Source organism: Nomascus leucogenys, chromosome 11, assembly GCF_006542625.1.
Source record: "Nomascus leucogenys isolate Asia chromosome 11, Asia_NLE_v1, whole genome shotgun sequence".
In the NCBI taxonomy this organism is placed as follows: Eukaryota; Metazoa; Chordata; class Mammalia; order Primates; family Hylobatidae; genus Nomascus; species Nomascus leucogenys.
In genome coordinates, this window is record NC_044391.1 from 32,997,957 (window position 1) to 33,012,023 (window position 14,067).

At 37.8% G+C, this 14,067-nt stretch overlaps 1 protein-coding gene across 1 annotated transcript in view; it reads right to left on the minus strand.

Annotated features, from left to right (window-relative positions):
• THSD7A (thrombospondin type 1 domain containing 7A) overlaps positions 1–14,067 on the minus strand; it is a 465,539-nt gene that overhangs the window by 160,133 nt on the left and 291,339 nt on the right. Inside the window, exon 6 of the mRNA XM_003252566.3 lies at positions 13,782–13,994. Within this exon, the coding sequence (XP_003252614.2) occupies positions 13,782–13,994 (213 nt within the window). The remainder of the gene's footprint in view (positions 1–13,781; positions 13,995–14,067) is intronic.

Below are 14,067 nucleotides of genomic sequence, written 5' to 3' on the forward strand. Positions count from 1 at the left end.
CACTGTGGGAGGCCAAGTGGGAGGACTGGTTGATCCCAGGAGTTAGAGACTATCTCGGGCCATAGAGTAAGACTTCGTCTCTACAAAATAATAAAAACTTAAAACAACTAGCTGGGCCTGGTGGTGCACACCTGTTGTCCCAGCTACTTGGAAGGCTGAGGCAGGAGGATCATTTGAGCCCAAGAGTTTGAGGGCTGCAGTGAGCTATGGTCATGCCATTGCACTCCAGCCTGGGGTGACAGAGTGAGACCCATTCTCTAAAATAAAATAAAATGTAGAAAACAACACATGGCTTCATGTGAGGATAGCTCTAAAGGCTCAAGTAACACCAATGAATATTTACTCTGCTCTCTGTTTTTTATATTATCAAATTTATATAGTGACTGCAAACGGCTCCAATGTCTCTTTTAGTTATTTCTGTACAAGCTCTTGGATGTATTCTCTCTGTTAGCATGTACTGGGTCACATGTCCATCCTTAAAGCAATTATTACAGCCAAGTAGATGGGATATACTGCTTGCCTTGACTGGGAGGTAAGATCCATCCCAGCAAGCCTCAATAATTTAGGGGATGTATGACTTCCTCAAAGAAAAATCAGGGCAGTTTATGATAGAAGAGAATGAAAGAATGCTGAGGAGGCAAGCAGCACAATGTATATTAATATTCTATAATTTTATATCAATTCAGCAATTTCAATATAAGATCAACAATTCTAACATTTTAATGAGCTAATTTACTTAAATTCCTTACCCCTTTTTAGCCTACAGCAAAACTGGAAGTCAAGAAAGTCAAGAAAATGCACTTTATTAATCTTGTAGCAAGCTATACTATGTTCCGTGTTTCAACATAGGTGCTCTTGAGATAAGAAATCTCATATTGAGAATCAAAGGTAAGCAGTATCTCTTTTTTTACTTCCTAATCTGGGTTCCTGGTGACTTTTTTTTGAAGATAAATTTTCCTCAGCTTCGACTTAACACAAGGCTAAGTACCAGCGGTCTTAAAGTTTAAAGATTACAGAATTGAACAACGAGAACTCATGGACACAGGAAGGGGAACATCACACTCTGGGGACTGTTGTGGGGTGGGGTGGGGGGAGGGGGGAGGGACAGCATTAGGAGATATACCTAATGCTAAATGACGAGTTAATGGGTGCAGCAAAACAACATGGCACATGGATACATATGTAACAAACCTGCACATTGTGCACATGTACCCCAAAACCTAAAGTATAATAAAAAAAAAGTTTAAAGATTACTACAGCTTTCTTTTTTAAATTATATTTAATTGCCTTTCTACAGCAATATTCCCCGATCATACATAAGTCAAGTCCAATTTCTGCCCATAGTCAGTAGCTTGTTATCTTCTAAAAACAGAAAACTACGATTCTAGTGACACAGTCAGTATAGTTCTTATGTTATACAAATAAAAAACGTGCATTTCTAATCTAGTCTAAAATTAGTAACATTGCTACAATAATTTTTATAAGTTTGGTCAAACTCACATAATCTTGTTCTATTCAAAAGATATTAGATCAATGTCAATTCAGAGATATGTTTCTCTGAAAAACAGGTGAAAGAATTTTTTTGTTATGGAATTTTATTATATATTTATTTTCTGATAGTGAATACAATAGACATTTATTTAAGGCCATATATATGTGCTTTGAAAATGAGGTCACTTATCTGATGAGTGTGTTATGAAAATAAATGAGCTAGGCTGCCAATCATGTAATCAAGTTATTGGTAAGAGATATGGTTTGGGTATGTCCCCACCCAAATCTCATCTTGAATTGTAATCTGAATTGTAAAACCCACCAGGCAGGGACCAGGTGGGAGGTATTTACATCATGGGGATGGTTTCCCCCATGCTGTTCTTGTGATAGTGAGGGAGTTTTGACAAGAGCTGATGGTTTTAAAAGTGTTTGGCAGTTCCCCCTTTGCTCTCTCTCTCTCTCTCCTGCTGCCATGTAAGACATCCCTTCTTCGCCCTTTGCCTTCCACCACGATTGTAAGTTTTCTGAGTGAGGCCTCTTCAGCCATGTAGAACTATGTGAGTCAATTAAACCTCTTTCCTTTATAAATTAGCCAGTCTCAGATAGTATCTTTATAACAATGTGAGGATAGACTAATACAGTAAGCAATAAAATTCTTATCTGTAACCAAATTAAAAAAAAGGAAGTCTCTATGCTCAGCTAACTTTCTCTCTATTGAACCCACCTTAGAGGAATAATAGTAACAACGAACACTTAAATAGCACACACTAGGAACAATTCCTAGCATTTAGCATATATTAACTCATTTGTACTACAGAACAGCATTATAAACAGGTCTCATTTCACAGAAAAGGAAACTTAGTCACTGTGGATTTAAGGAACTTGCCAAAGAAAGTGGCAAAGTTAGCATGTGAACCTAGAGTCAGTGCTGCAATGACCAGTCTCCAGAAAGTTAAAGCTCAATAAAACATGGTTTAATGATAAAATGCTGTGAGAGGAATCCTTCAAATTTCAAGTTTTTCTGTACATTTATTTTTTTCTTCCTATGAAAATACAGGAGCGATTTTGCTCCATTGTACTGGGACTTGAGTGTAATGGAATTTGAAGGCATACTGAGATGTTAATAGGGTGTGCAATTTGGTGTCATGCTTTATTCGACATCTGGTAGGCAAAGTTTGAATTTGCAGTGAGGGCAATAATAAAAGTTTACTTAAGGAGAAATTAAGAGTCATTCCTTGAAAATATGCGATGATTAGGGATAAAAGAAAGAAAGAAATTAGTTATGGTTCAGAGATTTATTGACAATCTGTTATGTGGAACACAGTGCTAGGAAACAGTCACACAAAAATAATTACGACATGATACCTACCCCCATAGTAAGCAATCATATAGAAGGAATAGTGGGGAATAGTAAACTGTAAATGATTATATTCCAAATTCCATAAAATGTACAATGGTGTAATGAAGGGAGGGGCAGAAAAGCCAACTGGTAAAATGGACAAGATAGATGGTGGAGGACATTCTGCGATTCCCAAATGGACTTCATGCAGAAGGCAATAGGAAGCCAGTAAAAAATTTCTGCCCAGGCGTGGTGGCTCATGCCTGTAAATCCCAACCCTTTGAGAGGCCGAGGTGGGCAGATCACTTGAGGTCAGGAGTTTGAGACCACCCTGGTCAACACAGAGAAGCCCGGTCTCTGCTAAAAACACAAAAATTAGCCATGCATGGTCGTGGGTGCCTGTAATCCCAACTACTTGGGAGGCTGAGGCAGGAGAATTGCTTGAACCTCAGAGGCGGAGGTTGCAGTGAGCTGAGATCGTGACACTACACTCCAGCCTGGGTGACAGACCAAGACTCTGTCATAAAAACAAACAAGATTTCAAGCAGCTGAGTGATGTGATCAAGAGGGGATTTATGGTGGATAATACCATAATACTAGTATAAAGAAAATAATACCAGCATAAGGAAAACCTGATTCAAGGATTCCAACATCTCCACTTGCTGCTCTAGTTTTCCCCAATTAGTGTAATTCTTTTAAATTAGCACTGTCCCCTCCACTGTTGCAACCCTTATCTAAGCCACACTGTCATCTCTCATTGGAATTATAGCTGAAGCTATAGTCTCCTCACTACTGCTTCTCTGCTCCCCTAAAGTTCGTTCTCAACAAAGCAACATCAGTGATTCTTTAAAAACGTGTCAGTTCTGGTCACTTGTTTCAAATCCTTCAATAGATTCCCATCTTAGTCAGAATAAAAGCCAAAGGCCCTGAATGGTCTCAAGCCTCTGCAGCCTCTTTAAATTCATCACCTAATAACCTCTCCCTAACTCATTCTACTCCAACCACACTGGCCACGTTGTTGTTCCTCAAATAGTCAAAGCATTTTCTACCTCTGGGTCTTGCATTTAATGTTCCTTCTGCCCTAAATGTTCTCTTCTCAAATTCGCATAGGGCTTACTTTCTCATCTCCTTTGTGTCACTTCACAGATGTCACTCCATCAGCAGGATTGAGGATTGAATAAATTGTAGTGTTGTGAACTAGGTTGGGAAAATTGGAAGAGAAACTGACTTTGGAGAAAAGATGATGAGTTTGACTTGGGTACACAGTGAGGTTAAAATGCCAGTAGGGTTTGGCTGGCACTTCCAGGTATAGCTCTATAGCAGAGAGTTGAAATGAAATATTAACTTTTAAGAAAGTATCAGAGAAAGAATATAGCATATAGGAAACAGAGGAAGTAGCATGTGCCAGATTCAGTATATCCACAAATTCTGGCAAGTACCTCTCATCAAAAGGTATAATCTATTCTACTATTCCTTGAGCCTTGTTAGATTTGAGACTTGCTTTGACCCATAGAATGTGGCAGAAGTGGTCTTGCGAGAGTTCAGAACCTAGGCAATAAGTGGCCATTCAGCTGTTTTTCTCTCCTAGAATATTATCTTGAGACCACCTGGAAAAGATGCCAGTCTAGTCTCCTGGAACATGAGAGGACACCTGGAGATAAAATGAGGCGCCTTCATTGACATTAGTGGGGCCAACTTAGGCCATTCCATCCATGCCAGCTCTTCAGCTAAATGCAGCTGCATCAGTGAGACCAGGCAGAACCAACACAGAAACTGCCCACCCAACCAATAGAATTGTGAAAAAACGAAACAAACACAAAATATTAAGTTTGGGGTAATTTGTTATGTAGTATACATAGCTGGTATAGAATTTAATATGTAGCAATGAGATGCTGCTTTAAGAAATCTAAAACAAGTAGCATTGGCTTTGAGACTTGGGATTGGTAAAGGCTGAAAAGCAGGCAAGAAGATTGTTAGTGAAGGATAGAGACAGATATTAAATAATAAATTAAATCATTTGCCATAATTCTTCCATCAAGAGGCAGAGTCTGCCATAATTCTCTCATCAAGAGGCAGAGTCTATTTTCCTACCCATTGAATCTAGATCGGCAAAAGTAGGTAAGAAGATTTTTAGTGAAAAATTAGTTCCATAATGTACATATTACATTATGCAGTGATGAAAAAATTGGCAAAACTGTTTCTTGTGGAAACTTACAAGATAGAAAATGTAAGTATTTAAAGAAATTCCCAGGAAAAATGTTAAAAATGTCCATTTAATGTTTTTTCTTCTGAGAATGATATGCTATTGGAAGAGAAATAGAGAAGAAATAATTCAGTGTGAAATTGGAATTTAGAAGATGCCACAAGAGCTATTATAAAATGAAAAAATAAAACTATTTCTCACCCTTACTTCTCTGGGAAAAAGTAAGAAGTGACCTAAGGTAAAAATCAATCTGGGATCTAGCTAATAATTCTTTGATAACACCAGAGAAAGACTTAGATGATTCATAGAAGACCCTCTCAGCTAGACAAGGCTTTTAAGAATCTTGGAAGCATTTCCCACAGCAGACTCACATGCAGCCCTAAATAAAAAGAAGGTTGTGTGAAAAAACAGTGATGGATATGGCTTTTGGGGCATAAAGTGATATCCAATGAGATATATAGAAAACTCAAAATGTTTTAAGGGTGTTGCATTGATAAAACTTTGCCAATTTAGACTTGGAGAAATTCAGACAGTTCAGAGTGAAAAAAAAAGTCCTCTGGCCTAATTTCTATGGTCCAGAGGCCAACTGAGAAAGTTCCTTGGCTACAAATATAAGCCATTTCTTATGGAAAAGGAACGATATTTTAGGGGAAAATTCAAGAGCTCAGAATGAAAGAATCAAGAAAAACAGTGGACTAGGAAACGATTCCCAGAGAACAAAAGTAGAGCCTAATCAAGGAACTTACTCCGTTCCTGTTTTATGGTGAACAGCTGGATACATATATTTATTGCAGCACTATTTACAATAGCAAAGACATGGAACCAACCCAAATGTCCATCAAAGATAGATTGGATAAAGAAAATGTGGTACACATACACCATGGGATACTGCAGCCATAAAAAGGAGTGAGATCATGTTGTTTGCAGGGACATGGATGAAGCTGGAAGCCATCATCCTCGGCAAATAAACACAGGAACAGAAAACCAAATACCACAAGTTCTCACTCATAAGTGGGAGCTGAACAATGAGAACACAGTGACATAGGGAACAACACACATCGGGGCCTGTTGGGTGTCGGGAGGAGGGAGAGCATCAGGACAAATAAGTAATCCATGCAGGACTTAAAACCTAGGTGACAGGTTGACAAGTGCAGCAAACCACCATGGCACATGTATACTTATGTAACAAACCTACAGGTTCTGTACTTGTATCTTGGGACTTAAAGTGATAAAAAAAAAAAAAAAACCGTTACAGGGCAGAAATGGCTGAATGCTTCCTGTTTTTCTCATTTTTGAATGGGAGAGTGCTTTTCCACTCTCTTTCACAATATTGTATGTTGTATATTTGAAGGGAATTAGTGGAAGATACCTTGTTCTTTTCATTCACAGAACTCTGATTCAAGAGTAGCTACATTCATGTTTGAAACATGCAAATCATGAGATAGTAAACTTTAAGCCTAATAATGTAATTGCATGAGAATTTTTGTGGTCTTGGATGGGGAGGGTGTATATTTTGCATGTGAGAGGACTGAAAATAATTGTAACCAGAGAGTAGACCATGGTAAATTATTTGCCATAATTCTTTGCAATATATCCCATCAAGAGGCAAAGTCTATTTTCCTACTCATTAAATCTGGATTGTCACTTGTGACTTGCTTTGACTAGCAGAATGTGGACGAAGTGATACTGTGTGAGTTCAAGAGGACTTTCAGCTTTTTCTTGGTCCTCTTGAAGTTATGCCAAAAACCACCATATAAAAAGAAGCTGATCTAGCTTATTGGAGGATGAGAGTCCATGTACCATTGGGGTACCAATATACCCCAGCTGACAGCACCAACTGCCAGATATGTGAGGGAGGACACTTGGACCTTTCAGCCATAGTTAAACTTCCACAAGAGAGCTCAGGTGAAACCTGAACAAGCACTTCTGCATTCTCATGATTGCAGCCACTAAGTTTTGAGGTGGTTTGTTACCTAGCAATAGTTACATGATATATGGTCTGAGAGGTGGAAAGAGAATAGGGAATACAGAATCAATGAAGTCATGGGAAGACAATATTTTACAGAGAAAGTGGATATAAAGGGAATCAAAGAAGCAAGCAAGAGGTTCACTAACGTAAGGAATGCATCTGTTGGGTTTAATAACCAAAATCCTGCCTAATTTAACTGAGAGGTATGCTTTCTGTCCAATGTCCATACTGGCTTTGGCCAGGCACAGTGTCATGTGACTGTTGCCCCAGCTACTTGGGATGCTAAGGCAGGAGGATTGCTTGCACCCAGGAATTCAAGACCAACTTGGGCAACATAGTGAAACCACATCTCTAAAAGGAAATAAAGAGAAAATTGGTTGCTCTGTGTTGTGTTAAGCTACCCACCACCTATGACAAAGTAAACGGCTATTTTATATTTGCCATTTGAAGTTGTAGCTAACATTCAGTGGGGAATTTGTATCACTAAGTGGTAAATAATTATTTACTCAATTTTTATCTGACGTCTCTGCTGAATCTACCCTACTTTAATAAATAAAATAAATAAAATCATATAGAAAATCCTACTCTTTGCTACAACATTGCCATTCAAAAGAACAAAGAACATTGGCTCAACTCTGATGGTTTTTTTTTTTTAAGTATTTTTTACTAACATATCCAAGTATATTGTAATACATACCCAGACACATATACTAACAGACAAACAATCAGAGTATCTGATGCCAAGTTTTTACAGTCCAAAATAAAATGGTGATTACTACACAGCAACACTGAAGGAAAACCTATTGTTTTAAATTTTCTAAAAAGTTATAATGACTTTTATCTTTACAACAAATTGAATAGAGAGTCTCAACCCAATTATAGGAAACAAACTCCTACCAAGAGTGTTAGACAATCCTAATTGTAAGTGACAGACCTTAGATTTAACATAATATCCAACCTAATTATATTTCAAACACATTAGAAGACATAACATTCTACAGGAAGGAAACTTAGTTGACTTATTGCTTAAATTATGGAAAAACAATTCAGTTATAGGATGGATTCTTGCATTTAAAAGAAGTTTTTTCTACATAATGGCCTTGTAATTTGTGTTAAGAAGTAGATTCCAGTTCCAAAGAATGATCATGCATTTGAAGTTGTGTTCTCATCTAGTTCCATAGATATTTGAATTGATCTGAACTCAAGATTCTCACCAAGGTTTCAGAAGCAAATCTTATTTAGGTGAGGTTCCATTCTATAAACGTATTTTAACTTTTTGTCTACCACTCTCCCTGTACATTACAATGTTCTTGTTTATCACTGATAAATAATGATAAAATATGGCACAAAATGTACTCCCCGATAGAAAGGCACAAAAATATTTATAAATGTGCTCTTCCATTTTAAGTTCTTGACAAGATATTCTAACATTTTCCAATATTAAACAGTCTTAATGTCTGCTACTTGGGAGTTTTCGGTTTTCCAGCCTTCTGAAGCTCCTTTTTGCATTAAAATTCAAATAGAATTATTTCAATTTCATTGGGAATCCAGGAACTTCCTAAGTGGCAGTGGACTGGAAAACTGCATATTCTCGTGGGCCCAGAAGACACTGTTTAATCGGGTCTTTGGTTCCTTTCAGTTTATACAACATTTATATTCCTTAGCACAGAATTGGATTTCCTTTTGTCATGGGCAGTGTTGCTGGCCAGTTTGGATCCCATGGGATCCCTTTCACTGGATCTCTGCACCCATCTTTCAGATTCTGCAGCTTCAGCCTCATTACTGACCTTAGGCTGATTGCCCTTTGACACTAGATTTGTCTGGCCAATATGGAGAATTGGAAGTTTCTGGGACTCATCTTCTTTTCTCTGGAATTTGCCTCAAGTACACTTTCCTTTTGCTGATTTTGTTTTGCATACTATTGTTTTAATAAGTCATGGTTATAGGTACAACTGTGAATCACTAAACCTGGGAATGGTTTTAGGAACTCAAGACCCTTTCTCTTTTCTGTATTTTGCTTCTTCATTCCCCCTTTTCTTACTGGTTTCTTCTGGGAGCACATCCTTACTAAGCTCGATGCATCTTAATCCTTGACCTGGCCTATGCTTCTGGAACAATCTATGAATATTCTGAATCAGTCAAAATATTAGTCTCAACTATGAGTTCTATAACTTATCTTTTTCTATTCCTGGCATGCTTTGCTCCCGATCTTCTACCAATTGTCCCACTTACCTCTGTCCCCCTTCACAGTGTTACTTTTTAATAATATCTGTCTGAAAAAAATTCAGTATTCATACAGCTTATATACTGCATACAAATTGTACTAAAAGACTTAAAATAGGGCACTATCTTTCCCTATCTCTTTCCACAATGAGTCCTATTCTCCAGTGGTATAAATTTTCAAAATTCTTACATTTTCTTCAAGATACTGAAATGATGTGCCCCCATATTCCTCCTAGTGCTAACTACATGGAAACAAAGAAGTATGACAAGAACTATTTGGGAAAGAAATAGTACTCAAGTTTTCCCTTTCCTCATCTTATAGGCAGAAACATATCTTATTACAGAGGGAAGAAATTGGTGGTAAAAAGTTGAGAAAGATTAAGCAGTCACATGGCAAGCCAGTGCCCTGGATACTAAAGTCAATGATATAGTTTGGATATGTGTCCCCACTAAATCTCATATTGAAATGTAATCCCCACTGTTGGAGGTGGCATCTGGTGGGAGGTGATTGGATCACAGGGGTAGATTTCTTATGGATGCTTTAGCACCATCTCCTTGGTGCTGACCTTATGATAGTGAGTGAGTTCTCATGAGATCTGGTTGTTTAAAAATGTGCGGCATCTCCCTCTTTTCTCCCTCTGTTGCTCCACTCTGTCATGTGAGATGCCTGCTCCCACTTAGCCTTCCACCATGAGTAAAAGCTTCCTGAGGCCTCACCAGAGGCTGAACACCTGACAGTGCCATGCTTCCTGTACAGCCTGTAGGACTGTGAGCCAATTAAACCTTTTTTCCTCTTGCATAAATTACTCAGCCTCAGGTATTTCTTTATAAGCAATGCACAAATAGCCGAACACAGTCAATTTCCCCCAAGTGTTTCCAAAGCCAGTTCTTTTGATACTTTTGATGATATGTAGAAATGTTCCCAAAAGAGGCAGAAAAACTTGCTTTTAGGGCTTACCTCAGTGCTCATCTCCACATGTGCTTCGACACAGGCTTTCTTCAGCATTATTAGAAGCCAGCCGGTTTGACATGGTGCTGAGAGTCTTTGGACAGCAGAGTCACTCCCATTCAAGAATGGCACAATACACAAGGACGGCCCTAGCCGGTGACCTTCATTACTCTTATACTGTGTCATTAATAGCTGGGTAATGCTGAGTTGCAATGATTTACTTCCATAAAAGTATGTTGGGTTTCTTAAGAATCTGGGTCAAGTAGGAAAGTGAGTTGCCTATGCCCATGTCATTGGTTAACTTTTACTGATGTGGGGAAAAGGAAAGGAAGATCGCACAGAAGTTCAGGCATTTGAAACCACTGAGGTTTACTGCTTTGAAAAATAATGCAAAAACAAACAAACATATAACATAACTGACTTTTTTTTTTGAAAGTCACATGGAAAAGTGTCAATATTCGATATCTGAAATAGCACGCATGATATGGAAATATAGACAGCATCATTTTTTTTGGCAGAGGAGAAGGAAACATGGAAACAATATTTGATTTACACTCTCAAATAAGAAATAATACTTTTTTCCCCTTGCTCCAGTCCAATAGCCTGGTTTGTTCAGCCTCTAACAAGCCAATTTAGGAAACAAAATACACTTGCCTTGCTAGAGTTACACCTTTAAATGAAACATATTCAAATATCAAAAAAATTAAAATAGGGCAGGTTTTGGGTTTCTCACAGGTATAACATCCTCTGATTCCCCAGACCACAGATCCTTGGAGTAGGTTCCTGCATTTGTGTTCAGAGACCTGGAATTGTGTATCTGATGATCATTAAGTAATGAGCAATATTTGTTCTATTACATTGAAATCGTTATCTCTTTTTGGAGAGCCTAATTGTCTTTTGTGCTCTTTTTTGTCTTGTGACTCTCTTACATCCCTCTGTCTTCTTCTCTGACAGAGAAGCTATGCAAAACTCCTCCTGGGATCTCTTACAACCCTCCCCAAGCCTCCTCCTTAGAAGGCAAGTGGAAAAATGAACAACAGCAGCAGCAAATCTAAATGATCACTGGGAGTCTGGACAAAGAATATTTCAGAAAACAAATAGATTTTAAGTGTTTTGAGGTCATTAATAAAGTTGTGAAATTTATGAGGAATGTGGGAGCAAAAAAGTCTTTTTATTATTTCTTCAGTTCACAGGCTCTAATGCTTCATGTCCCTAGTCGAGCTTTAACTTAATTATAAAACAAAATGTATAGCTGCAGCCCAGGCCTAGAGGTAGAGTCTACAACTAATCAACTTTAATTCCCTGGGCCCAATTTAATTACCAAACAACATTTGGTGCAGCTGCTAAACACTTACCAGGTGACCACATGATAATATCGGAGCAGTATTTACAAGTCTCCAGCTTTTTGTTTCATTCTATCTGCCCAATTACATCTCAGTTTATATACAAATTTGAGCGGGTTCTAGGATTCATAATAAAAAAAAATTTTGATTTTATACATCCATGTAGCTGAAACAGCTAATGTATTAAGTTGTACTACAACTAATTAATGTCAGGAAATAAAATTTAATTGTGGAAAAGAAGTCCTGTAAAGGACAATATCAAATTTCATATCAGTTGCATACTTACCTTTTTAAAATTCATTCCTTTTGTGATGTAGACAAAGTAAAACCAGCTCATGTGTATTGTGACTTATCAATTTGCTTTTTAGGTTATAACATACATTGCCAGTACAACTACACACATCTAACTCATACCTCTGCTTGTTTTTTAGTGTTTTTTTACAATACAAGCTAGGAGGTAATTATTTGTGTTGCAAAATAAGTTTTACTTAACAAAATGAAAATAAGCCACTGATATTTTTTAAATAGCTGGCTCCTTTAGTCTATATAAAATATATTCCATTAGCACAAATACCAGGAAGATCATTGTACCAAGCGGACTAAATCCGATTTTTCATTGCATAACACTGAGGAAGAAGTGCCATGCAAAATTAACTTTTTAGCTTTTTGTTTCACTGAAAAATACTTTTCACAATACCTGAGACCCTAATTCCTCTATAGGACTATGGAAGGACAAGCAAAATTATTTGAACTGAGAAAAACGATCAAGTACTATCACTGAGGGAATTCAATATGACCCTTACTGTTTTTACAGCAATTCAGAATGTAACAGTATTGTGTAATCCAAACTAGGATTTAAAGTGTGAGTAATAGAGAAACAGAACCTGCTTCTTTTGCTTTCTTGCCAATCTCTGAGTGTTACTTCCTCCTTTATTTCCTCTCTTTATTATAGAATAAAGAAGAGCTAAAGAGAGGACATATCACAGCAGATTATGCTTATCATAGCAAAAAGCAGAATATATAAAATTCATCATAAAAGATCTGGAGCAATGATCTCCTTCTTCCCATTTCAGACTCAAGCACTGGTTCAGATTTTACCTAATACTGTCTTGCATGACTATATTAGACCCTGGACAAAGACAAAAGGCTAATTTCTCAGTAATAGCAGTCTGTCAGTCTCCCACCCCAGAGAGTGTCTTTCTTTACGACTGAACAGTGACTGAGTCACAGGAGGAAACAATTCTGCTTACTGGAAGAAAATAGGATGGAAAGAATTATGACGGTTACCAGATGTTCCAGTACCCCCAAGAGGGCACCAGAATGTTTCTGCACATGCTGTAAACAGCATAAACTGTCCACCATTGGACCCTGGGGTTTAGCACTCATGCTTCTTTGATGTGCAGAGTCATAGGATTCAAGAGATAGAGCAACCTTAGAGATGATCTTGTCCAGAGGTTTTAAAGTATGTCTAGGGGAGTCTTATGGTTTGTAAATGTGACTCAGGGATGACTTAGAGGTAAGGGGTTCTCCCCAAAACAGTAGCAGTACTCTTTGGAAGGAATGTAAAAATCTTATATCAGAGCTAACATCAAGACAGCATATTTTATCAAACAAATATTAGTTATAAAAGTCCAAGGTAATTCCTGTGGTTGGGGAAAAGAATCTTGTGGAAAGCCACTATCCAGGGGCTCTAGGACATTCCTAAATAGTGGAGTCCTAGAGAGCCAAAGGTCAGTTCAGGAACTCTAGGCTGTGGTGGGCCTCGTGGATTGGGAGCCTGGAAATTAAATGATAATGCTAAGACACGATATCAGGGAGGTTAAAGGAAAATACTTTTAGAGTCAAATCAAACAATGCTTACAACCCTTTTTTGTTTACATTTCATTTTCTATAACATTGGAGCTATAGACTTTTTTTAAAAAGTCACTTAAAAAGTTACCTTTCCTTGTTATTGTTAAATTTGGCAATTCAATTATTGCCCTAATGATAATTTAATTCTTATGTTATATGATCTGTTCTGTTTTCACATTTAACATTATTTTCATTATTTTGCTACTATTCATGGATCCTTCCCACTGCCACATTTCATTAAGAACAAAAGAGAAAGAGACAGGGAAAGAGAGGGAGGGAGAGAGAAGCAGCTATTTCTACGTTTGTAAACAGAACCAGTTATAATGCGAGAAGACACAGGATTTTAACAGAAAGTAAAAACGTATATGCAGGGTTGGACATCCATAAAAACATAATAGATACGTCTGTCTTACCATCACTGTTGATGCACACAACCTCTTGAACTTGCGTGCCTGGACCACACTCCTTTCCATTATCTGGCTCGCAGTCTCCGAGTCTCACGGCTTTCCAGTCATAACAGGCAGGCTCTTCACAGGGAATGGCTTCCAGTAAGTGAGGGCAGTTTCCAGTTACCCCAGAGCCTCCAGTGGGCTCATTGGTAATGTGCCGCTTCCTCAGTTTGAAGCCTGAATTATGGGGGAAGGAAAAATCTGTTGTTACCATCAAAGGCTTAGTATTTCAGAAAGTTGAATAAAACCT